General features: G+C 43.2%; 2 protein-coding genes across 2 annotated transcripts in view; one reads left to right on the top strand and one right to left on the bottom strand.

Moving 5' to 3' along the window:
• mafb (v-maf avian musculoaponeurotic fibrosarcoma oncogene homolog b (paralog b)) overlaps positions 1-7,122 on the top strand; it is a 48,661-nt gene extending 41,539 nt beyond the window's left edge. The window contains exon 3 of the mRNA XM_034879962.1: positions 785-7,122. The gene's annotated coding sequence lies outside the window, so the exon portion shown is untranslated. The remainder of the gene's footprint in view (positions 1-784) is intronic.
• wwox (WW domain containing oxidoreductase) overlaps positions 734-24,514 on the bottom strand; it is a 132,326-nt gene continuing 108,545 nt past the window's right edge. Inside the window, exon 9 of the mRNA XM_034879943.1 lies at positions 734-2,171. Within this exon, the coding sequence (XP_034735834.1) occupies positions 1,980-2,171 (192 nt within the window). The 3' untranslated portion in view covers positions 734-1,979. The remainder of the gene's footprint in view (positions 2,172-24,514) is intronic.

Genomic DNA, 24,514 nt, shown 5'->3' with positions numbered 1-24,514 from the left:
GCACCTGGACATTTTTCAAAAATCTGCTTGGTTTCTCACTCAATTATTCGCTGGGTAAATATGAGACACCGACTGCCCTTGCAAATTGTGTACTGTGTGTGTGTGTGTGTGTGTGTGTGTGTGTGTGTGTTGTTTGTGCTGTATCTCTGTTCCATGTGTGTCCTGGGCTGTGAAAGGAAAGTGATAAGACACCTGTACTCTGGGTGCAGTACAGATTATAACAGGGTAGGACACCGGTATCACTTTCTGGACAGGCCACGGCTGTGTAAAGGCATAGCATGTTTCTGATTGATGTGTGAGTGTGTGTTCCGTGAGTGTGTGTGCATAAGAAGGACACTGAAAGAGACACAGAGGAAAAGAGATGGAAAAAGCAGCGCTGAATTTATGTGTGTGTGTGTGTGTGTTAGTGTGATACCACAAGGCAGCTGATGATCCATGTATGAAAGTGCAGGTTGTCTTTGGGATCAACTGGTTGATCTGTTAATGTCTGACATACAGAACATGAACAATGTAGAGAGAAAAATGTAATTAACGTTTGTTAAATGTATCATTAAACACACTAATGTTGATGATTCCTTGATACACATCAAATACTTTTCTTTTCTCAGAAACAGTTCTACTTAGTCAGACTTCAGTGTTCACTTGTCGGCTCCCTACACAAATATCTCCCCCTAATGGCCTTCAAATGAATGGACTTCCACTTTGTGTTTAAAAAGATTTTACACACATGTTTCTGTAAAACAGACTTTTATTAAATGTTCTTTCTCATTTGTTTTTCTTACAGATATCATTACTCTGGAATGCTGATGTTCCAAAAACAACCTCTGGCACCCAGACTGCCATAAAGCACAAAGTCTCAAAAGCGTCCCAACAGCGGCTTCACGGCAACCAATCCACAGAAAACCCAAAGTCAGAATTCAATAATAAAACAATGATGATACAAAATATTAACAAAAGACTGAAATCACTTTCAAATTCTTCTACTACAACAACAACAACAACAACAACAAGGGAAGAAACACGGAAATTAAAGATCCTGGACTCTGGAAAAACACTTCTCCACCATCTGTTTTTGCTATTCAAAAGGACACGAATCATCCCTTGAAATACCTCCAAATTGTAATTTAGATTTACCAGAGTATCAATTATTAATACATAGGTTGAATCAAATGACTAAGAGAAAAAAAAAGATCTCCACACCCCTTTAGCACATGCCCAGAAATCAGGACATTGTAAATATTGTACAGAAAAAACAAATAGGGACATTGATAAGAAATAAAATTATTGCAGAATATTGTATATAGCCATAAGAATCATACCTCTAGTGTGTTTATATATCCATGAATGTCACATGCCCATTACTCGTTATTTTATTTGAGCCCATAAAGATTTAACCAACGCTCTCTGTATCTCAATAGGAAACATCAACATCCACGTAGAACTAGACAAGAGGATACTGAATTTAATTGGAAAGAAAGATACAATATTTGCCATATAGTGCAATTTTGCTGGAAACGGATGCATATGCCATAGAGCGTATGCTTATTAGGTAACCCTGTATTGTTAGCAAGACAGGTCACTTGCTTCTTTGAACTTTGCTCTTTTAAATAGTTGTGAAATGAAGATTTGAAAACGTTTTTTAAAAAAAGCTACTGAGACAAACTTTAAGAGATCCCTGAAATCCTCCCAAATCTTCTCCCGTCCCACACCTCCCATTGTAAACTACCACAGCAGAGCTGAAGACAACTTAAACTTTAATTTATTCAGTAGTGTATATAACCCCCACTGTACTGTTTATGTAGTGTGATTTAGCCCCCGTAGTAACGTGGCATAGCCAGATGGACTTCTGTGGTTTGGCAGCTCTCTTGTATCGTGCAGTACAGTTAACTTTTATTAAGTTCATACCTAACTGGACATGACAGTGACCCAACATCCTTCCTGTTGGACTAGTCCACCTTCTCCACCTCCTCGTTGGTCCATCAGAGGGCCTGTATGCCTGCTGACCTCTCTGCAACCAGGCGCTCGCTCAGCTCCCACAGGCTTTCAGCGCTGCTCTGGTCCTGGGCCTGGATGGACGGCAGGCAGCGGAAGCAGTTGTTGAAGTACATGCCGCCTAACCCTTCCAGCTCCTGCGCTACGGCACAGTACACCGTAGTGGCCGCCCCTTGTTGCTGGGGACAGAGAAACGCAAAGAAAGAGATACGAGTTCAGCAGGCAACTCATGAGACTGAGATAACAAGGCAGCGTCAGCCTTCGGGAGAAGACAAAATACAAAGAACCCATTTACTGACTTAGACATTAGGACGTGCCCTGTCCAGAGAAAGAACAGTGGACACCAACTACATCGCTATGTCCTCTACATCTACACACCCTGACACAGAAATATAGACAGCAGGACAGAGTGTCAACAGGAAGAATAAGAAAAAATGACTCTACAAGCTGTCTCTCCCCTCTTTCTGCAGCCCATGATGACTGGGTCATATTGCCATGGGAACATCATAACTCCATCACTGTACATATATTTATATACATAAACATATATTTATTTATTTATTTATTTATTTAAGTACTCTGTGTGTACAGGACCTCTGGCTATATGGGACCATAAGAATGCTACAGATGTATAGACTCACAATGGCGAATGTGAGAACATGAAAATTACACCAGCTCCTGTATGGAGGAAACTTATGTATAGTGTTAAAGAACAGGTTTTATGCCATGGTTATAAATGTATATTTTCACATGTTGTGTATATGGGTTCAGCCAGGCTTTTAAAGTTGAGAAAAACTACTGGGAATGATGCAAGTACAATTCTGTACCTAGGTGTTTAAATCAGAAGCTAGACTAGATAAGCGACATTTTCGCAGACAGTACACACACACACACACACACACACACACACACACACACATACACACACACACACACACACACTCACTCACTCAGTAAGCCCTCTTCCATTTTTTTAAGGCAGGTTTAAATCTGAAGATCACTCAAGTCTCAACCCATAAATTGACTCTGACTCGTTTTATGTTGTCAAGGCGAGATGCGTCGTAAAAGAAAAACTGTATTTAGACGCAAACTGCTAAATTCTCTAATACACCCTGTCCCATCAGTCAGTAATTAGTAGGGATATTTTTGGAGGAGGGAGACTTCTGTGACATTTGAAAATAAAAGTTGAAACTGCAGCAGAATAAACACGTCAGAGAGAATTACACACATAACCCAACTGCTCAAAGAGGGATCTTTCATGTTGCAGCTCTGGCTAAAAGCTGCTGTGACAGCTTCCCTGTAAACTCCGGGGCTGGAGACAACTTCTATGTGGCCACATGAAATGGCTTGCCTCTTTATCTCCCAATGAGAGGCAGCCAGAGTGAGATGGGGGGCAGAGAGAGTGAGAGAGAACACTGCTGTGGAGGCTGAGAACTAATGTTTAGCACAGAGCACTGGCACATACTTAGCCAACCCCATGTGTGCAGTAGTCAAACATGGGCAAGACCCACAAACATGCACACATGCATTATGGAGCCACATTACATGCCCAATGTTTGAACAGTTTCCTAAAGCGGCTGTAAGACAAACACACATAAAGTGGAAAGAACCATCGAGGTCTAAAACATTTACACGTTCTCATGCAAAAACAAAAATGTGCACATGAATACAAATACAATGAACGAACTACACACACCAACCAGATTCCAAGAATTTATTTTTCTCATCAACACACACCAAAACACAGACACACACTCACACACACCCCCCTCTCAGCTCTTTGTAAACTTCTGCCAGGAGGAGCCCTGGTATGTAACGTTGCAGCAGCAGATTGAGTGTGTTTGAAGTGCAGTGTGATGAGAGAGCTGGTAAACAGCAGATGAAAAGGCAGCATCTCCCTGTGTGCCGCTGTCTGTCTCACCTGCCAGTGGGGCGATAACTTCATCCACATCACATGTCGCCATATCAAAGGCAGACAAATGCCAAGCAGTGTCTCTGAGTTGCAGGTTCACACACGCTCAGTTTAACTCATCTCGCTTGCTTAGGGCATCTGATTTAGCTCGTCTGAGAGCTAAATGCTTTTTAAACCCCACTGAAGATTTCAGCGCCGCATGCTCTGACTCGCTGACGCCCCCTTGAACTTGGCTGACTTTCAATTCAGTTTGTTTGTGTTCAGTTACCAAACACTGGTCCTGCTGCTAGTTAAAATATTGATAAAAAATACACTGACTTTCATATTCCAGATTTATGTGGCGGAGTTCATAATCATGTCTGCCATATTATTATTTTTTTCAAAAGTGCAAAGTCCATATCTTTCCTAGAAAAAAGCTGGGATTCCAGAAATGTGCTATCTTATTGGTGTTTAGCTCATCCACCTCACCACTTGACCCTGTAACCTCTGCAGAAGATAAGGCTGATGAGATTAGGCATTAACATGCTCAACCACCCACCACAGCCATCTATCATTGTGTGTGTGTGTGTGTGTGTGTGTGTGTGTATTTGCAGACAGGAGGCAAGGGGTGTGCGAGGTAGTGAGAAAGAGAACAAGAGGGGATGTGCTGCAACAACCTCAATACATTACGCAATTACACATACACACATACGGTACTCCTATGTGCATGCCTGAACACAAGCATGTGCCTGCACACAAGCACGAACAGATACGCAAATAAACATTTGGGACAATCTACATGAATTTGGTATTTCACTGAACCAGTGTGCATCATACACATCTGTGGTGTAACAGCCATTTCTAACCCATGTGAAACTGTAGATTATGCCTGTAAATGTAGCTGTCTACAAACTGATGGATTTTGCTGTGTGTCTTTCTATCTTCTGCAACTAAATGTGAATCGTTTTCTTGTGTACAGTAGTAACATCTGTGGTGTTTTAGAGTTGTTCTCTACTACCCAAAGCTGTAAACTTTGACTTGACTGACAGGATGACTTGACAAGAGACTTTTGACTGGATAACACAAACATAATAAAATAAACAATAATATTAATAATAATAATAATAATAATAATATGTGGTAATTTGCCATGTTGCAGGTTATTGCAAAGGTTTTGTAGCTGTAGTAAATAAAGTGCATTTACATTACTTATTCATTGTGATTAAATTAATGATTGTCGGGTTGAACTGCCTATTGCTGTGCAATTGGCCTATTCAGAAAGACAGTCATGAGGATCAATCCACCTATACACGTTTATAGATATTTCTTATTATTCTTTAAAAAGGTCTAATAATTTGCAGAGGATCCTTTGTGTCAACAATGTCAAACATTATTTTAAAAGGTTTTGACTAGTGCCATGCCATTAATTAGCACAGTCAACATTCTGAGACCTGACTTGAGACTTGACCAGGACTTGTTTTAGATTACTTTAGACTTCGCTTAAACATTCCCCAAAATAAATGCAGCTCTGCTATTACCACACTGATTTGGGGAGGGGAGAAGATGGGACAGATAAAGTGCACCAAAACAGCCATAAATCTATAATGATCAATAATATAAAGATTAATGCTCCACAGCAATATGACAAACCAAAGGATAACAAAAAACACACGCGAATGCTGAGAAAATACTTACAAAAAAACCTGCAATAAGCTGACTGTGGAAATACAGCAATGGGTCAGCACTTAGCCTGGGATCCACTACTACGGCTAACTGCTCTGGGATCCGATCCAAGTCTTCCATCTCAGTATCAACTCAATACCCATGGACCTCATGGACTTGCAATAGAAATGTCCTTGTATAGTGTTACGCAATAATCAGTGGCTGAAAACTCTGTATTGAGCGTATTCAAAAGCAAAAACGGTATTGGAGATGTGATGTTGTTGAATTAACAGTAATGTTATTTTGCCGTGTTCTGTTCTGTGTCTTCATCATCCAAGTTGTACTCAGCCAGATGAGCTTTCTCCGACCCTATGCATGTGACCCTTCAGCCCCACATCTGTAGTTATAACATTGACCTCTCCCTCTGACCTGGATGTAAATAAACCCAGTACTGTAGAACAGTCTGTTTTTGGCCCATCCCTGTACATACAAACTTGTAAATACAAACAGCTATGCATGCTGAAAACCTAGCAATTCTTTCAGGTACTTTTATAATCCCCAAATTCTCATATGGCATGTGCTGGACAAATAAGAATATCTTAAAAAAAAAAGTAGAAAAAAAGAAAAGATTAAAAAAAAAGTTTAAAATAAATGAGTTGATAATATTGTCAGGCAATATCTCTCTCGGACAGTGTGTGTAGAGTCTTCCTGTTTTCTTACTCCTGTGGGTGGATTTCTCTTCCTTTGCCTGTCTTCTGTGTTTCTCCTCACCATCTGTGTCAGTTGTTGTCAGTTGGTATTTGTACAGCAGCGAGGGTTGAGGCAGAGCAGAAAAGAGAGGGGGACGTTCACCAGCTGACCTCTGTGATTGCACTCCAATTCAGCAGCAGCAGTGCTTTATGTTGGCAAAGCTATTTATGCCTGGGACACAATCTCAAAAGTTTAGTTCCTAGCATGAACCACCCATCACTACATCATATTCCCATAATTGTCATGAGAAGGCCCTCTGGATTTGCAGCAAGTCAAGAAAACGGTTTTGGTTGGAATCAAAATTATTAAAAGATTTTTTATTTATAGTTTTTGTAGCCTTCTTGAAGTTTGACACAGACAAGCAGCATTCTGTGTACCCACTGTGTAGTTCCATAAGATAGACAAGTGCAGATAAATTCTCGCAAGTACTATTATACCCGGTTTTAGAGAAAGTCACATTTTTTTGTTACAGATTTCTTTTCTCATATAAGTGGTAAAATACCTGGATTCTCAAGGTACTTGAATGAACTTGATGAATAAAAAACATTTTCTACAATTCAATGTAATAAGGCTACAGCATGCATTTGGAAAGTTTTTTCCTAGGCTTGTAGCACCATGAAGGGATCAGAAGGAGTGCAGTGTTTGCCTCAGCCCTCTGCCCAGCCTCGTGGACAAGCTATCCTGAAAGTGGGATTCCACAGGGATTGTGATTCTGTTTCAGAAATGTTTTTTTCAGCCTGTGATGTTTCAAATAGATGGAGGTGTCTGATTTTTAATCCGTGCTAAAGATATTTTACATTTAATAAATAACCATTGAAATCAAAAAAGTCTTCTGTGTATTTGTGCTTTTTTTAAATTTATATTTAAGCTTTATTTATCCAGTTAAGACAATTGAGAACACATTCTCATTTGCAACAACGGGCTTTCAGATTCACACAGTTGCACCACATTCATACATGGAAGGTGCCCATCCAACCCCAGTCTCATCTGCTTGCCAATGAGCAGCTCCGCTGGAGCAGTTGGGGTTAAGGTCCTTGCTCATGGGCACCTCTGTGGTGGTGCCCACTCAGAATTTATCCTGTCAGTCTGTGGATTGAACCGGCGACCTCCCGGCTCCAAGGTTGCATCTTTAACCTTTAGGCCACCCCTGCCGTGTGTGTGTGTGTGTGTGTGTGTGTGTGTGTGTGTGTTTGTGTGTGTGTGTGTGTGTGTGTGTGTGTGCCATGGTAACCTCGGCAAGCTGACAACTCAGCCTAGCGTGGCTAGCCCAACAGGAGAGGGAATACTGAGTAACGCAGTCCCCTTAGATAACCAAGTGGCCCCTCTATTTAGCTTGACTACTCAACCAAGGGGGATGAGATTAGCGCCTCAAAGACGTCCCCGCACACTTCCGATAGTTCCCTGACACTCAGCCCTCTGTGTGACTAACCATGGATTTTCATCAACTGCGAAACGCTTTAGATCAGGACCGCTGCGTGTTTGCTCTGCGCTGCGCGCTCCGCCATCCTTCAATGCCCACCAGGTTCGGATTTGTTGCGAAATGGATGCGGCCATGACTGACAGCTGAAGGACCACCAAGATCTCGCAAATTCACATATGATCTTGCAATATAACATGATATAATTTCATAAACGGAACCACAAAACCTCTGACCTGTTGACTTCAAGCCTGTCACCACCCATTATGATATTTTCAAGGTGTAGTGCAGGGAAGTATGATCCGCCAAAAACGCGGTGTATTTTACTTTGAAAATTAACCAGATGTTTTAATTTGTTTCTGTGCTGAATTGCTGCGAAGCTCTCCGGCACAGGCAAAAACAGAAGCTCTGCATATCTGCTCTAGAAAGCTGTGGATCGCCAGAGCTGGGACGGAATTGGAACGCAGTCGTTCCGCAGTCAGTGAAAATACACACATGACTTTAATGGAAATCTATTGACTCCACTGCCATTCTGTAGCGGATCCGCAGCCGTTCTGCAGTTGGTGGAAAACAGGGTAAGGTGAGCCAATGGTCAAAGTAGATTTAAGCAAGTAAAGGTGCTGTTGATTTTTTCAGTTCCAGCAAGATAAAATAATCTCCAAGCACTCTACAAATGATTCACTTCTATACATCCAACAGCACTGAATAAAGTCTAAAGCCTTTATTCAAGTGGGAGACATGTCCATAATAATTTGACTAAGAGCTTGTTTAGATCCTTTGAGTGTAACACGCTCTCCCCATCATGGGTCTCCCCAGTGATTAGTCTACCCCTGGTCATCTGTATATACTAAACTCTATTTCATACCCTCCATTAGCCCATAGGCGGATGGCAAATACTCATATATTGGCAGTGTGCTCCCTTGAGGGGCATTAAGGACAGAATGGAAGGGCCAGCCTCCCCCTCCCTTCTTCTCTTTCGGTTTCTTCATCATGCCTGCTCAATCTCTCGCAGTCTGTCAGCCTTGCCCCCTGCTCTTTCCTCAGCCCCGTTCTTTTCCATCAACCCTCTGCAGATCCCTTTTTCCCTGCAGCCCCATCCCCCTCGGGCCTAATAATTTACAGGACTAGGCATACAGTAGCTGAGATCTCATGGGTAAACGGTCACAGTAGTAGGGGTGGGAATCACTAGACGCCATCCGATACGATATCGTCACAGTACTTATGCAACGATACAATATTATTGCGATTTTAAACATATTGTAATATTCTGCAATATATTGAAATTTATAACTTTTTTTTAACTTCTAATTTTTCTCAGTTTCAAATGAAGGCCCCAAAAGGACACTTTGACAGCATCTGTTTCATCTAAAATGTTACATTTCTCTGTTTGTTCATATCCGCTCAATTTTATTGCTGCAAAATGGGACTGTCAAGCAGACAAACTGACCATCACATATATGATAAAAAGATTGATACTTGGTGCCTGTGTATCGATACAGTATTGCGACTGAAAATATCGCAATCCTATGCTGTACCAATTTTTTCCCCTACCCCTACCCCATTGTAGGACCTCTTGAAGGTAAATGGATATCTATCCCTGGAGTCCCAGATCACAGATGAGCCCTGTTGACATTCTTTCTTTCTATATAATCGAGCAGAGGGATGTAGTAGAAGATGAGAAGCAGGAGAGAGAAAGGAGCAGAGGAATAAACTATGTAGGAGTGACAGAGACAACACAAAGCACAGCAGGAAACCCCCATGCACTATTTCTCTCTGCGGCCCTCCCTTTCCCCCTATTCGTGCCAGATAAGATCAACAGAGTGTCAGTCATCAACAGCCTCCTGTCACACTGTGAGTGTTCATCTGGTTTGTGTGTGTGTGTGTGTGTGTGTGTGTGTGTAAATGTGCAGTCCAATGCGACATCGCTGCATACATTTAATACCCGCATGTTCGAGGGAACAATAGAAAAGGAAGTGAGGAACGAGGTGGAGGGAATGCAAAGGACAAGAGGTAGAGGAGGAGGGGAGGCATAAAGATGAGAGGAGGGACAAGGAGAGCAGAGAAGGAAACAAAGGAGAGGAGGAGGTGAGGGAGTTAGGACACAAGGCATCCATGGGGAAAACGACAAGGAGTCAGAAGGACTTGCGCAACGACTGTGAAACTATCTCATTTTTATCTTGCGAGAGGACTTCCGTAGTGATCCGCACAACCTAATTATTTTCCCCTAATAAAAGCAACATATGCTAAGACAATAAAAGGCCTTATTGGACACCTATTCATTAAACAGGAGCAGTAAAAGAGCAGGACTCTGGCACAAGGATTAGCTTTTAAAAGGGCTTTTCTCTGGCTGGAAATGGCCTTAGTCTTCCATCAGCACGCCCATATAGGTGCATAGCCCACCATAAAAGATCTGAATTATACATGAAGAGGCCTGGCTGCTTTATTGGCTGTGATCTGCTTTTTCACTCTCACCTGATTGCATCAGTGCACGACACCTCAAAGTTTGGATCTCATCTACAGTGTGTGAATACAAGGTGTGCAGTTTTGAGCGAAGAAATGTTCAAATGTAAAGTACATATTGGTAATGACAACCATTCAGCAGCAGTAAGATAACCCATAATTCAAAAAAGTTGGTCAAGTTAGTAACACCTGGTTGAAATAACGCATGCTGGTGACTCAAGTCTGACAGTTTGACACGGTGAAGTCATTATTCCATATGGTCAATGTACTGTAAGTGTCAGTATGTTTCTATTATGAGCAGAGCAATGCTGTCTGTGTGTCGGTATGCGAGTGTGTGATGAGCTGGTGTAATAGGGCCACACACAGGTGTGTGTATGCTCACCTCCTCACTGATGCACCAGCTAATTGGTCTCCTGCGGCAACCTGACATATTCACACACTCACAATCTCTCACACACATTTTCAGGTGTGCACATACAAACCCCCCCCAACCCCACCCACACACTCACACACTCACACACACACACACACACACACACTGTAGTGTGCAATACTTATAGCCACGTGTATACAGATTGTGCAAATATGAACACATGTGCAAACACAACCATGCATGCAGCCACATGCACAGGCGGCCCGCAGAGTGTATTTCCAAATGAACTCATTATCACAGTGCTGACTACGAGTAAAGTATGACATCCTAACAGACTGCTCATACTGTACACACCTACTGTAAAGTACTGTAAAAGAAAAGAGAAACAGTGACCAAAAAAACATACTGTAAACCACAAGCTGTGAAAGAAAATGTAGCCAAGAGCCGAACATTTCTAAGTTGCCTCCAAAAAGTTTTATTTCTCCCAAAAAGAAAAAAGGCAGGAGCCCCCTAACCTTAATACTGCAAACATGATCTGGCATTTTGTTAAGTTAAATAAAGGTGGTGATAGCAGCCGTCAAAATGTAACATTACAACTGGGAGGAAGCCCTATTGTTCAACAGAGCAGAGATACATTTTAAAGCTACCACACAAAGCAGAAAGGGAAATGTATTTTTAGGCAATTGACTGACATGGTTGGAGAGAAAACTACAAATAATGAGTCGTCCCAGTCCCCCTGAATGCACACAAAGTGGGCCTCAGGTACAAATGAAAATGTGTGTCTTCATTTCCTCTGTCTAAGAGCATAATTAAATGATGTCCTTTTTAACCTCAATATTATATTTGTTTGCTTTCAAGCACATCCTAACCCTATCTTAAGTTCATCTTTCTTTTTGGCTGTAGTAGGAAATAAAAAAAGTCTCTTCACATTGTCTATCCTGCTCATAACCCGCCCCCCCCTTTCCTCATGGTGGAGGTCGAGAGAGGGATGTTCTGTTTTAAATAAGAAGGCAGCACTGGCCCATTAAACTCTGATAGTAATGATATTAATTTGGCAGGAACGTGTCATTTTCACAGGAGAGCAACTAGCCGAACTGTCATTACGCACACACTTCCACACACACACACACACACACACACACACAGGCACAGCATTCTGTCTCACTCACACTGTCTCTTGCACACACTCGCACACAAAAGCATGCTCTCCCTCCCTTTCTTCCTCTCTCTCCCTCCCTCACAGACACACACAGCAGGAACATGTCACAGGAGAGCAGCTAGCAGTAACATTCGAGTAACATTCTGTTGTTTCCGACAAGAGAGAGTCGGAGATATCTGGTAATGGGATAGATTAGTGTGCCCTTGGTCACAACGGCTACAATGGAGTGACTGGAGCTGTGACTTATATCCACGTTCCCCCTGTTCACCCCTTCTTTACTCTTCTCTATAGCACTTTCTCCTGTTTCTCTTCCTTTGACCCCTTTTTCCTCTCTCCCCTTTTGATACTCCAGAGTTTCACCTTTTGTCTCTTGCTTTAGCCTCTATAGGGCAGACTTGTCATCACTAGATTGTGAATAGGTGCGGAAAACTTCTTTAGAACAGAAGCCGAGCAAAGATCAGGGGGGGGGACAGAACTGTTTGCCCTGCAAGAATGCAGTCAACTGCGCTTAAATGTTTTCATTTACTTTTGTCTTTTTATTGTTTGTAGCATTTCAAGTTAATAGATTAAAGATTACTATCCAAATGTGTTGGCATCTACTGTAAAAGTTTGGGTTTAGTCATGTTGGCAGCTTGATATTTAAATTGGAGTGGCTCAAACTCAAAGTGAATGCATGTAAACGGTTGTGTGTGTTTATTTGCAACTGAGAAAACCTGAGACTGAGAAGAAATGGCACAGAGAGGAGATAGCGAGATTGAAAGAACACCTCTCTTAGAGGAAAAGGGTGTTAAGGTAAAGAAAACTTTGCATTATGAAAAGCAGGTGTAAGGTTACTCTTTGGGCATAAAAAACTGAAGGACTGCCATGCAAGCCTCTGAGCATTGACCTTTGTTATTATTAATATAGACTGTTGTTATACCTACCTAAGAACCGTCAAGGTAGGTCACTTTACCTTTTCTTTATCGTAGTTGCCACCCTATGAGTATTGCCTCAGTGATGGCGTCAATGGGGAGTTTTATGGTGTTTTTCCACTCAGGGTACCTTTTCGACTCAACTCTACTCCCCTTTCTTAGTTTTCCGTTACAAAAAAAAGTCCCTGGTGCCTGCTAACTGCTACTTTTTTAGTACCACCTCAGTCAAGGTTTCAAGCAAACTGAGGCGATACCAAAAGGTGACTTGAAAACCTACTGATTGGTCGGAGAGAATCGTCACTATTCACTGTGTCATCATTGCCAGAAATGTGTTTAAATAGTTTAGCCAGCGGTTTTTTTTTTTGCTGCCTCCGGGTTATTTTGAAACTAATTTGTCTTCTGGCTGTGGCAAACAGCCTCATGCCCAGAATCAAAAGTAACACACCTTCGACGTTCTGTGCTATGACAACCAGCCACGGCTCGCCTCACGCATGAGGTGATACTAATCTGCAATGGAAAAAGGAGGACGGGCCACCGTGGCCGATCCAAGTGGAGCCGAGGCAAGGCGAGTAGGTACCATTAATGGAAAAACGCCATTAGTGTCAATAAGCAAAGAGGAGACCACTACAGTGAAACTGTACAGTATGCACATAAAACATTAAAAAGACACATGAATTGGCCGTCTGTATTTGAGTCACTGCTCGCTTACCAGGCTATGACACCAATAAGTCCAGTCCAGTCTGCTAAATATACTTACACATACTGTCTCTCTGACACAAACACACACAGGTCACATATGTATGCCTACATACATTCACACTCACATTGAGCTTCAAAGCAGTAAAAACCATTACAGAGAGATGTGGCTCAATTCAATATAGGAACAAACTGAATGTATTTACCTATTTTTATTGGTATGCTGATCCATGTGTATGTGTGTGTCCCAATATGCGCCTGCAAGAGTGTGTGTGTGTGTGTGTGTGTGTGTGTGTATACATGTGTGTGTGTGTGTGTGTGTGTGTCCACGCTGACCCCATCTCGGCACTCCTGACCGGTTGAATGCGGGCTGCATAAATTAGTGCTGATGCTCTGCGATGTAATTATGCTGCTGTCAGGACGGCCCCTCTACTCAAATTCATTTTAATAAAGTTGGTCTCCAAGGTTACCGACCGGGGGTCACCTTCTGTGTCAGCCCCTATGGATCACGCCCACTGAACATTCTGAAAGTCTGCGGTCAGACTACGGTAACACCTTAACACGACAGCCTGAACCCCCCCACATCACAAACACACAAACCTCCCACTGACTTACTCGGGATAGAGAGAGAGGCAGGTGGGAGAAAGGAGCAGGGAGGAAACAAGAGGGATAAAAAAGAAGAGGTGGTACACAGAGAGAGAGAAAACTGTTCAAATGGAAAGGTAGAATAGAAGAGGTGGGGAGAGTGGCAGGGGGAGAGGGTGAAGAGAGAGAGAGGTGGGAGAATAAAGGAAGAAATAAAAATGAGACTAAAAGAGTAAAAAGAGAAGAGAGGAACAAGGGTAGAGGGACAAGGAGAGGGCAACGAAGTGTCTCTCTTGGGCAGATGGCGGGGTGTATTCTCATTTGTCCTGCTACAGTGTGTGTGTGCTAACACTAACCTCCAGGGCAGAGCTGCAGCACAGAACACGCTCTCAATTAGCCAATAACACAGACCTGAGCACACAGCTGGGAGAGGGAAAAGGCATTGCTCTGTCTCGACACAACAAATAGTTAACCATACAGGGACAGTGGATGCTGCTACTATTAGCTAAATAAATTCCCATTAATTAATTGTGGATCCATTTCTAATTATTTACAAGTTCCATCAGATAACTGGTTGTTAAGTGTTATGTGTTTATGCTTAATGACAGTAGAGGTTATCTAGAGTATAGCAGTCATGCTCTAAGAAGTTATTGAAACAAATAGGCCTTTTGCAAAAAATGTTAGAAGAAATCTAAATTGAACAACCTTACGCATTTTAACATTATTAAATTGACATGTTAGCTTGTCATTTCTGTTGCAGTTTTATGCTAGTAAATTCAAATAAAATGGCTAGGAATAATGGAATGCAAATGTTCCTCTGGCTTTAATATGAATCCTAAAATCATAAAAAGGTAACTGAGCTATGATGCTGATATTAAGTCATCATCTGCCTCTCTGACTGAACTTTGACCACCCATGTTTTAAGTTGTATGTTGTCAATGAAATCTCAGTGTGCAACCGACCAGATTCGCACAAAGTGTGTGAGAGTGTTAAGCCCAGCTGTGTGGGCCAGGGTGACTTTGAGTGCCTGTGTAATAGTTACAGCAGCACGCTTTGTTAGCTGCAGGTAATTTATGGTTGAACTGGCCTGATAGTCTGATACGATTGACTGCCCCGACCATCTTTACCAGCCGGCCCCAAAGACACAGAGCAAGACTCTATCTGAGGAGGGGCGGAAAGAAAGAAACACAAAGGAAGAGATGTAGATAGCAGGCTGCAGGGCGTCTTAAACCGCCGCAACAGGAGGGCAAATCTGGATTTAGACTATAAGTTGGAGGGAAATAATAAAGCAAAAATGAGTGTGACAAAAGCGCACAGAGAAATGAGTAATGCAGGTGAAAGGAGGGTGAGAGAAATGAAAGAGTTGCAGAGCAGTTAAGTTCTCAGCATCTCTCTTGAGGTGTGCTGAGAATTAGATTGCATTAAAGACTGACAGTCCATTCATCTGAACCATACCAAATAGGAACATTTAGTTAATTGAATGATTAATAAATTCAGCTCAGTCATACTATTTCACTCTGGTGTTGGCTTTGGAAAAAAATGTCTGCCAAATGGAAGACGTCATATATCACTTGTTTGAAACCATTTGCCTAAGACTCGCGCTGAGCATCAATATAACTTCAACTAGTCCAGCTGTGTATACAAAGTATGATACAGCAGCAGCAACAGCAGCAGCATATTGAAATGTTTAACCTTGTGCTCTGGCGGCCTGTCTGTCTACCTATCATTTCATCAGAAGATGGTGTTTCGGCATGTGAAGTTTTTTGTTGCTGGCTCATCATTACCTCTGTCTGTGAGACCTTCAACTTCAACTAAAGTGCAACTGGGGAGGCAACAAACAGCTGTCTTTCTAATATGAACAGGCACACAAGCCTCCGCGCCCACTTTGCTAACCCTTCCACACCTTAATAAAAACAGGCACAGACCCTTGTTCTACATATACCTTGCCTTCGACCTCCCCTAATCCAGTTAGGCAGGAACATCCTCACCCTTCTCTTCCTTCCCTCGTACCTCTTTCTCCAAGATTGGCTACTCTAATCTGGTCTGTCAGGCCAACGAGGTGCGTGACTGCTGTCCTCCTTTCATCTCCCATCTTCAAACAGAATGAGCATACTTTCATAACACTGGGTGAGTGACAGGTAGGGGAGTCAGGTGGAGACAGGCCTGTGATATGGACAGTCACTTTGTCCTGTTTAAATACACTAATGGAGGATAAGAGGCCTGTCACAGGGACAGGTGGAGATGGGACGGGACAGAAGACACAGACACTCATCTTTACTTATGGCCGCTTTGTAAATTTAGAGACATGGATATGTATTACACCAGATAGCAAAAGGATGTTGGAGAGCGCGAGCACCTACAGTCTCTTTCAATTTCAAGAGACTGATTTGAAACTCTTTCTTCTAGGTGCATAATGATGTGAGGCACAAACCAAATTCAAGCATTTTTTGCCTTTAGAGAACAAAACAGCTTTTTAGTTAGCCACGGAACAATTGACTGATGTTTGCAAACACAAGAGTCCAAGAACAGTGTTTCTCCTATTCCTAGGTGGACCACTCCAATTTCAGTGTAACATTAACACACAAATCACTGGTGGACACACACACACACACACACACACACACACACACACACACACACACACCCCGAATCACGGCTTACACACCCAGTAGGCAGCATTTTGGATAGATGGCACCTGCATACAGGAGGAGGGGGCACACAAATGGGATTGGAGAGTGGAAGAGGGTGCGTTGTGGTGGCGGGGTGGGGGTGAGTCCATAAATAGGATTGTGTAGGAAGCAGGGCGAGCTAAATAGGATTGTAATGTACAGGAAAGGATGTATAAATAGGATATGAGAGTCAGAGCTGTGTTCTCACTAGTTTCACATCCCTGTGGTATAGGAGTTCTCTAGAACTGGCTTGCATCGTCTGTGCGTGCGTGCGTGCGTGCATGTCTGTGTGTGTGTGTGTGTGTGTGTGTGTGTGTGTGTGTGTGTGTGTGTGTGTGTGTGTGTGTGTGTGTGTGTGTGTGTGTGTGTGTGTGTGTCTGTGTGTGTGTGTGTGTGTGTGTGTGTAAATAAAGGCCATCAATGTAGAGGCTAATCTAGAGGCACCTGTCTCCTCAGGCAGAGTGTGACCTCCACTAGCCAGGTTCACCCATGTTTGCTTTTGCATCCCATTTTTTTCCTCCTTCCCCCTCAATCCTCACATCCTATTGTTTTTTAATTTCTTCTATATTTGCTTTTGGTATTTTATAAATGAGTCCTGTGTTTCCTTTGTTTCTCTAACTCACTGCTTGACCTCTTTGAACAGGTAAACTGTCACTCTTACTGCGTGCACACTGCTCCCCCTACAAGAGAGGGTGGCGGTCAAATATCTGTCTCCCTCTCTCCCTCTCCCTCTTCTCTCTACTTTTGGGGTCAGTGGGCTTTGGGAGCTGTCAGCTCAGTGTTGGTGCCTACTGGCTGACGGACTAAAGTCAAAGGTTAGGGGTCAGGATTTAGAGGGCAGGATGTGACCCTAAAGATAAACAGCATGGAGAGAGGGTCATACCCCCAAAAGAGCCTGTCATTCTCCACACAGGGGGTAATGTAGTGTGAGCATACATACAGTGTGCGCATGCAAGTGTTTGGCTATCTCTCATATTTACACGCTGATGCCCTGTCTCTTTTGCAAATACACACACCTGACCTCAACCTACTGTGTGTGTGTGTGTGTGTGTGTGTGTGTGTGTGTGTGTGTGTGTGTGTGTGTGTGTGTGTGTGTGGTTGTGTGTTTGTGTGTGTGTTTTCTGGCATGGCATACTATGAGATGTGATGTGTGAGATGTGTCATGTTAGCATGGCATGCATCTATTAACCTGTTTATGGTTCCCTGTCAGAGCAGTTTCACTCCTCCACTCATGATTACATTACAAACCCGTTTACATAGCCAAGGTCACAATGGGCCGCTGTGAAAACATCATCTTCTCCATAAGCCAAGGCAACAATGCATACGAAACTGACAAAGAGACAGGCAGTTAGTCACACGCAGTGAGCAATATATACATACTCTCATATCATCATATTTTACATGCCAAGGTAACGGTGTGTGTATGTTTGTGCGTGAGGCCCAGGAGAGCACCCTGCCTCCTCATACAGGTAATGGATGCTAGGACTGAAAGAAACTGAGGGGAATTAAGATAAACACACTCTGATAAAACTAACCTGCCTGGTCGCAACGCTGTCTGTTTACAACAAATTAAAACATATCACATATGCTTCATAAACATACAAGCAGGCATGTGCATATAAACACTTGTACCTGTGTAAGTGCGTGCACACACACACACACACACACACACACACACACACACACACACAGTTAACACGTAGGATTTTATGATGGATTTATGTACAACGGCAGGCTTAGACAGTGGAATAAATGTTTGGACAGTGGTAGCTCTTTGAGTAATTGATCTATGAAACATACACAAGAGATCTTGTAAATTGTGAAGACAAATAAACTCTCCATATATCAGGCCCCTATTATAAAATGTTAAGCAGAGTCAAACAGATAGAAATGTATCTGCTTAGACAAGGACATTTATTTTTGCTCTTAGGTTTCCTGCATACAGATTATTCAGACTAACCATTAACAATGTTATTCTGGGTCCAGAGCCAAGCTCGGGTCAGAGAAAGAATGAAATTATCCCCAAAATGTTTCTGGATTAATTGCAGGTAAATGATGCCTCACTGAACAAAATTAATGTTACATAAAGTTACTGCCTACTGTAGGTGTTAAGAGCTGGAATTCCTGCAGCCTCAAACATAAAATAGATTTACGTAAGTTAAGTAGTAGTATTTTAGACTTAATGCAGTAATGTGGAAAATTATTCTTTTATCCAACAATGTAGTTTGGTGATATGAAGTTTCAAAACAATGAAAATTAGGTCTCAAAAGAAAACTGTAATACCAACTGGCCACCTAGAGTTGGAGCCAAAAGTTGGTATAGTAATAGTCCCACACTCCGCTGCGCCAATACACATACGTGCACACACTCTTTTCCAAGTTCATGCACCACTGATTTAAGTACGTAATGAAGTGTGACATATCAAGCAAATGCGCTAATGGGGTGTGAAGTCATTAGTGAACTCTCTCTCTCTCACACAAACACACACACACGCATACAAGCACGCACGCACACGCACACACACACACACACACACACACACACACACACACACACACACACACACACACACTCTAGCCCAACATATTCTTCCAGTTTTAAGGTATGAATGTGATAAGTGTTGGCCCTTTGGGCGATCCTAACTCATGGGTAATATTAGTGAGCTATGTTCTCCAGCATAGCCTCTCAAGAATAGATGGCCACAGCTTAAACATGTCACACATGGAGAGTGTTAATGCAAGCTTTATCATGTGCACAAATTAAAGCGAATATGTGGGAAATTAGAGTTGACAGAATTACAGGGTTTCCCACCTTTACTGGTGCTCGGGCACCTGACACTCCCATACTTCTAACAAATGCACTTGTGTGTTAACCTGAAATAACTGACATAATGTTGTCTGACATACTCCACATTTACAGCTGGCACAGGAATATGAGAAAGAGAGAGAGAGAGAGTGAGAGAGAGAGAGAGAGAGAGAGAGAGAGTTAGAGAGGGAGGGGAAGGGAGAGAGACTCTAAAAGCTTGTCAGTCCCTCTTAATTATTCTAATTGCTTAGCCCAAGCTTCATGCCAAGGCTTAGGCATTCCCCTGGCTCAACAACACAAGCCCCCCTATCGCGCACACACACACCAGTACGCACACACGCACACACCCACACCATTCAGCTACTGCATTGCCTTGAAACCTCTCCTCGCTCCTTGTTTCGTCTGCTCCCCTCATCTCCATACAGAACTCCCCCATCTCCCTCTTTTCCTCAGCTCCCTCTATCATCATCCCTCCACCCTCAGAGCGCCCTCTTATTTCTCCACTCCTCCTCCTCTCCTCCCATCACAACAGACCCTTCTGCTTCCTCTCCCCAGCCACTCCTCTCCTCCACCCCTCCGTTCCTCCGAACTGGATTAAAAGTACTTTTCATTACCCGTGCGGGAGATATGGCACTTAAAAATCACCCCATTATCATTTTTCACCCAGCAAACAGCACACACTCTCACAGAGACATAATTACCACACCCTGTCATACCAGGGAGATGGAGGCTGCTGATTTCCAGCCAGGCCGTGTGTGTCACTCTGTGTGTGTGTGTGTGTGTGTGTGTGTGTGTGTGTGTGTGTGTATGTGTATGTGTATAAGAAACTGCTGCCTGTCCGCCTGCCTGCCTGCTTCTCTTATTGATATTAAAAGCGCTGCATAAACGAGTGTTTAAAATGGCTGTCAGAGGGAGAGAGAGAGAGGATTCACTCCAATCACAAACTGCAGCACACATCACTGGATCTCTTTCCCGGTTTGGCACATGGTAATGGCCTGGAATAACAGAATACTGCCGGATGATTCCCATTCCCACATTCCAAGTTGCGCGATGCTGCAGAGGAGGCAGTTGAAATGGCAGGGGATGAGTGATAGAGCTCGCTTTAACCAGTCAACACTTAACACATAATGAATTGGGAGTCATTTGATGAATTAGATTTATGGAAACGCTTGTTCTTAATGGCTGAAGTGCTTCAAATTGTGAGGCTGTGGAGGGAAGGGGGACCTGACTGTTTCACACTAATATTAATTTAGGAAGCTGGTCCTCATCTAACTGTTAGACCAGTTCTGCAGGGGCCATGCCTTCACTCACAGCATTCACAAGGGGATGTTAAGTATATACGTGTTTAAAACACTCACCGCACCCCTAAGACATTCATCACCGTGACAACGCTGCGTGGCGGCCCCCCAATATCACTCCGTAGGGGCCTGCCGTTGGCCTGTCACAGAAATGGGTGTCTATAATTATGCCTGTAGATAAAGCAGGGACAAACGTGGGTCCTGCATGATTAACTGGCTTGCTGTTTGATCACATTTGACTAATTTGTGGCATAAATCTTCAGGCTGGCGCCCCTGCTAGAGGCCATTAGCCCTGACACTGACACCCCTGACACACACACACATTCACATGCTCAATACTCATACCTTTAAGAGGAACTGCAAAAAGGAGGGGTGTACTGGCCTTTTAGTGTTGCTGCGTTGGTGGGGAGAAAATGTGAAAACAAAATACCTACACTCGCTAACAGTTTCAGGCAACATCAATTCCAAAATTCTATCTGCATGAGGTCAATGGTGGGGGAGTGGAGGTGTAGGTGGGGCAGCTGGTACACTTAAGCACTATAGAGAGAGAAATGCAGGTGTACTGGATTATAATATTAAGCAAACATGAGTTCTGAGGTCTAATTATGACACAGGGGAGGGTAGAGAGCGAGAGAGAGAGAGAGATTCAGTACTGTGAGGTGGAGTGGATGCTGAAGCCAGCAGAACAAGCCTGGTCATTTGTAAACAGGTAACGATGCAGGCCAGGTGTATGAGCATATGTACCAATGAGCAGGGGAGGAAACAGGGGAGAGTCAGAGGAGAAAGGGAAGAGAGGGGAAGAGAGTAGGAGGAGTAAAGGGAGGATCTAATTAGGGTGAATTTACAGTGCCCTGTGCCAAACAGCTAAAATGGCCAACTGGGCACAAAGATTTATTACTGGGTTAAATTAGGTTGTCTGGTATGGGTTTGAAAGGCCACCTGCACCTGTCAGTTGTCACAGTGATTATTAGAACTGGGGAGAATGAGAACAGTGATGATACACAAACAATAAGTGCAACAGTGCACTGTTACAGATGCAGTCTGGTAAACAGACTCCAAAATTCTATTGCATTTAGGACAATATCGTTTGGGTCAAGTGAGGGATTAAGAATGATGCTCAAACCCATTTAGCATGAATCAATGAACCTCTGGACAGAAGGTTTCCAGCGCAAGGAGCCATTGCCTCCATTTGCATCAGTATCCTTGATCAAATCTGCAAAGTAAACAGGTTTAAAACCTGATGGGGGATATTAAACTTGCAGATTGAGCCTGACTCCCCCCTCCCTGAGCCTGTCTGGAGCTCTGGGCTGAGGTTTGGGCCTCTGCATTTGACTCTGGCTGTTGAGTGCAAGGACGTGGCACAGCAAGCCAGCCCTGAGCAGCCATACTTTCATGGTCGGTTTTCATTTAAATATCTGACTGACAGGGAACATGGCGCCATTAAGGCGTCCCGAGGGCCCGGCACGAGAAGAGGAAATGGGCAGATAAAACCCCCCAAGGGAGAGGAGGGGGGTGAGAGAAGGGCCACGCTGCCCACAAAGCCTTTAACAGTAGGGCCTGCTCTTAAAACTGTACAGGCACCACTTCATCCATTCAGTCCTCCGTCCCTCCACACCCAAAACAACCTTGTCTATCTGGAATAAAAGCAGGATTTATCTAGCATGACTTATAGCCCCAACCTGACTTTCTTCCTCTGTTGGCAGTAAGAGGTCATATAGCATGTGCGAGTGCCCATGAGTGAGTGTCTGTGTGTTGATATAAAATTGTAAAAGAATTCTCCAAGCCCCAACAGTACTGTAACTCTCAAACATTTAATACACAGTCTCATACCGAGGGGACAGCAGAGCACAGTTAACATGTTGCGCACAAAAGCAACAAGAGCTGTTGTCTTCAAGACCAGTCATCAGCCCAGTCATTGTCCAAGAAATTGTCTTTCTGTTGAACCCATTTGGTCTTAGTAACAGTAACAGTTTAGACCACCGTAAAACAATAACAAAACGAAGTACTGCTACGACAGCGGATATCTTACATTTATGTATTGGGGGCTCTTAAAGGCAAACAAAGACCAATATCTAAACTTGAACTCCAGTACTAGTATCTATCTACTACACATCCCTTCAATTGTAAATTGTCTCAGTCTTAAAACACAATGCAAGAGGGCTGCGTTGGTGGGGGCGTGTTGTTTCCGATACCTGTGAGGGGATGATATATGAAGCAGGAAGGCCGCTTTGCGTGATAAATCCATGATTCTCAAGGCTTATCAGACGCCAAAACACTAAACTGTACTCTATAATACGATAAGAGATGGTTTTACAATTCTGGAAAGTTATCACAGCAGCAATCACGTTATCTTTCATTGCAACTATCCAGGTAAATGGTATTAATAGGGCCTTCATGTTTCAAAGTTATCTAGCAGAGACGGGCTTTCGCACATATTTGAACATTGTATTGCTTAGCAAAAAAAGTTTTTTTGCAGACAAAACCGGCAAACCAGCACTTTTGGTCAATGCCCTCTGAGCTGGCACCCCAATTTGGTATTATTGAAATGAATGAGCGGACTGTATTTTTTCACACAGTGCTACTATCTGTATGAATCTGATATAAGTCTTAAGCAGTTTTGTTTTGGTTGTATTGGGTTTTGGTCACTTCTGATCAAGTCTTGGCTACAACACTGGTGTTAACTTTGCTGAACTTGAGTCTTTTGGGTCAAGAATCTTAACCGTGAACTTTGCCAGGCCTAGAGGTAAAGTGGCTGTCAGAAAGGGTGAAATGCAGCGGCAAATGGCTCTGACACACAGACATAAATGAGCAACCAGCCAGCCACAAGGCCGACCAGCCAGGCAGGACAGTGGCACCATGAAGACACTTAGCAAGACTGAGAGAGAAAGAGACCAAGTGATTCAGGGAGAGAAAGAGTATTGTCTGCCAGTGATATACTTTTACCTCTTCACTTCCCTCAATTCAGCTTTCAGAGGCTATTCTCTACCCCTCCTTCCTCCCTCCGTGCCACCGTCCATACTGCCAGGCCCAATAAAGGTCAAGTCCTTGCCTTCCTCTTAAGGAGCTCATTTGCATCCCGCCGGCAAACAGCCAGTCAAGGCTTGTTCAAAGGATCTGCTAATCCAATCAGATTGCTCATCTGTGAGGCCTTATCGCCACGGACACCGGCATCTGTGGGAACCACATCAGAGTGCATAATGGGGCTGCTGGTTGTGATTGGTTGAGACAGAGAGTCAGAGGGAAGTATGCATCACAAGGCTTCAACACGGCTTGGAGTTAGCCATAAGTGACAGTCGGAGCAGGGAAGTCTAAAGCAACACTTTCCATGTTATGACTGCTGCCCCAGGAACGGCACAGATACATATTGGGTGTGAAATACGAATTACACCGGTAGGATTCCATCGTTATCAACTGTTGAGCACAGAGCAAGGGAAATGTGTGGTGTATGAACAGTACTTCAATAGCAAGATTTAATAGGAAAAGTAAATGTCCCAAAAAGAATGTTTTACACAATACCTTATTGTGATAGCAAGTGTATTTCAGGTCCAGCATCACAAAAACAATAACAAAATTAAAAGGTAAACTAAATATTTTGAAAAAAAGTTACGAGGAATCATTTAAAACACAAAGGACATGTTGGAAACACACGCACACAAGGCAAAGAATAAAATGAATGGGTATAAGAACAGATGTATATGCCCTTCAGCCCCAAAGGGAGGCAGACAGACCTTGGTCTTGTGTAGGTTAATGTCTAACTTTCAGGACGCACGCCCACGCACAAGCACACACACACACACACACACACACACACACACACACACACACACACACACACACACACACACA

This window comes from Etheostoma cragini, chromosome 8, assembly GCF_013103735.1.
Source record: "Etheostoma cragini isolate CJK2018 chromosome 8, CSU_Ecrag_1.0, whole genome shotgun sequence".
NCBI lineage: Eukaryota > Metazoa > Chordata > Actinopteri > Perciformes > Percidae > Etheostoma > Etheostoma cragini.
The sequence above is the reverse complement of the archived record's forward strand: the minus strand, read 5'-3'. Positions and strand labels throughout refer to the sequence as shown.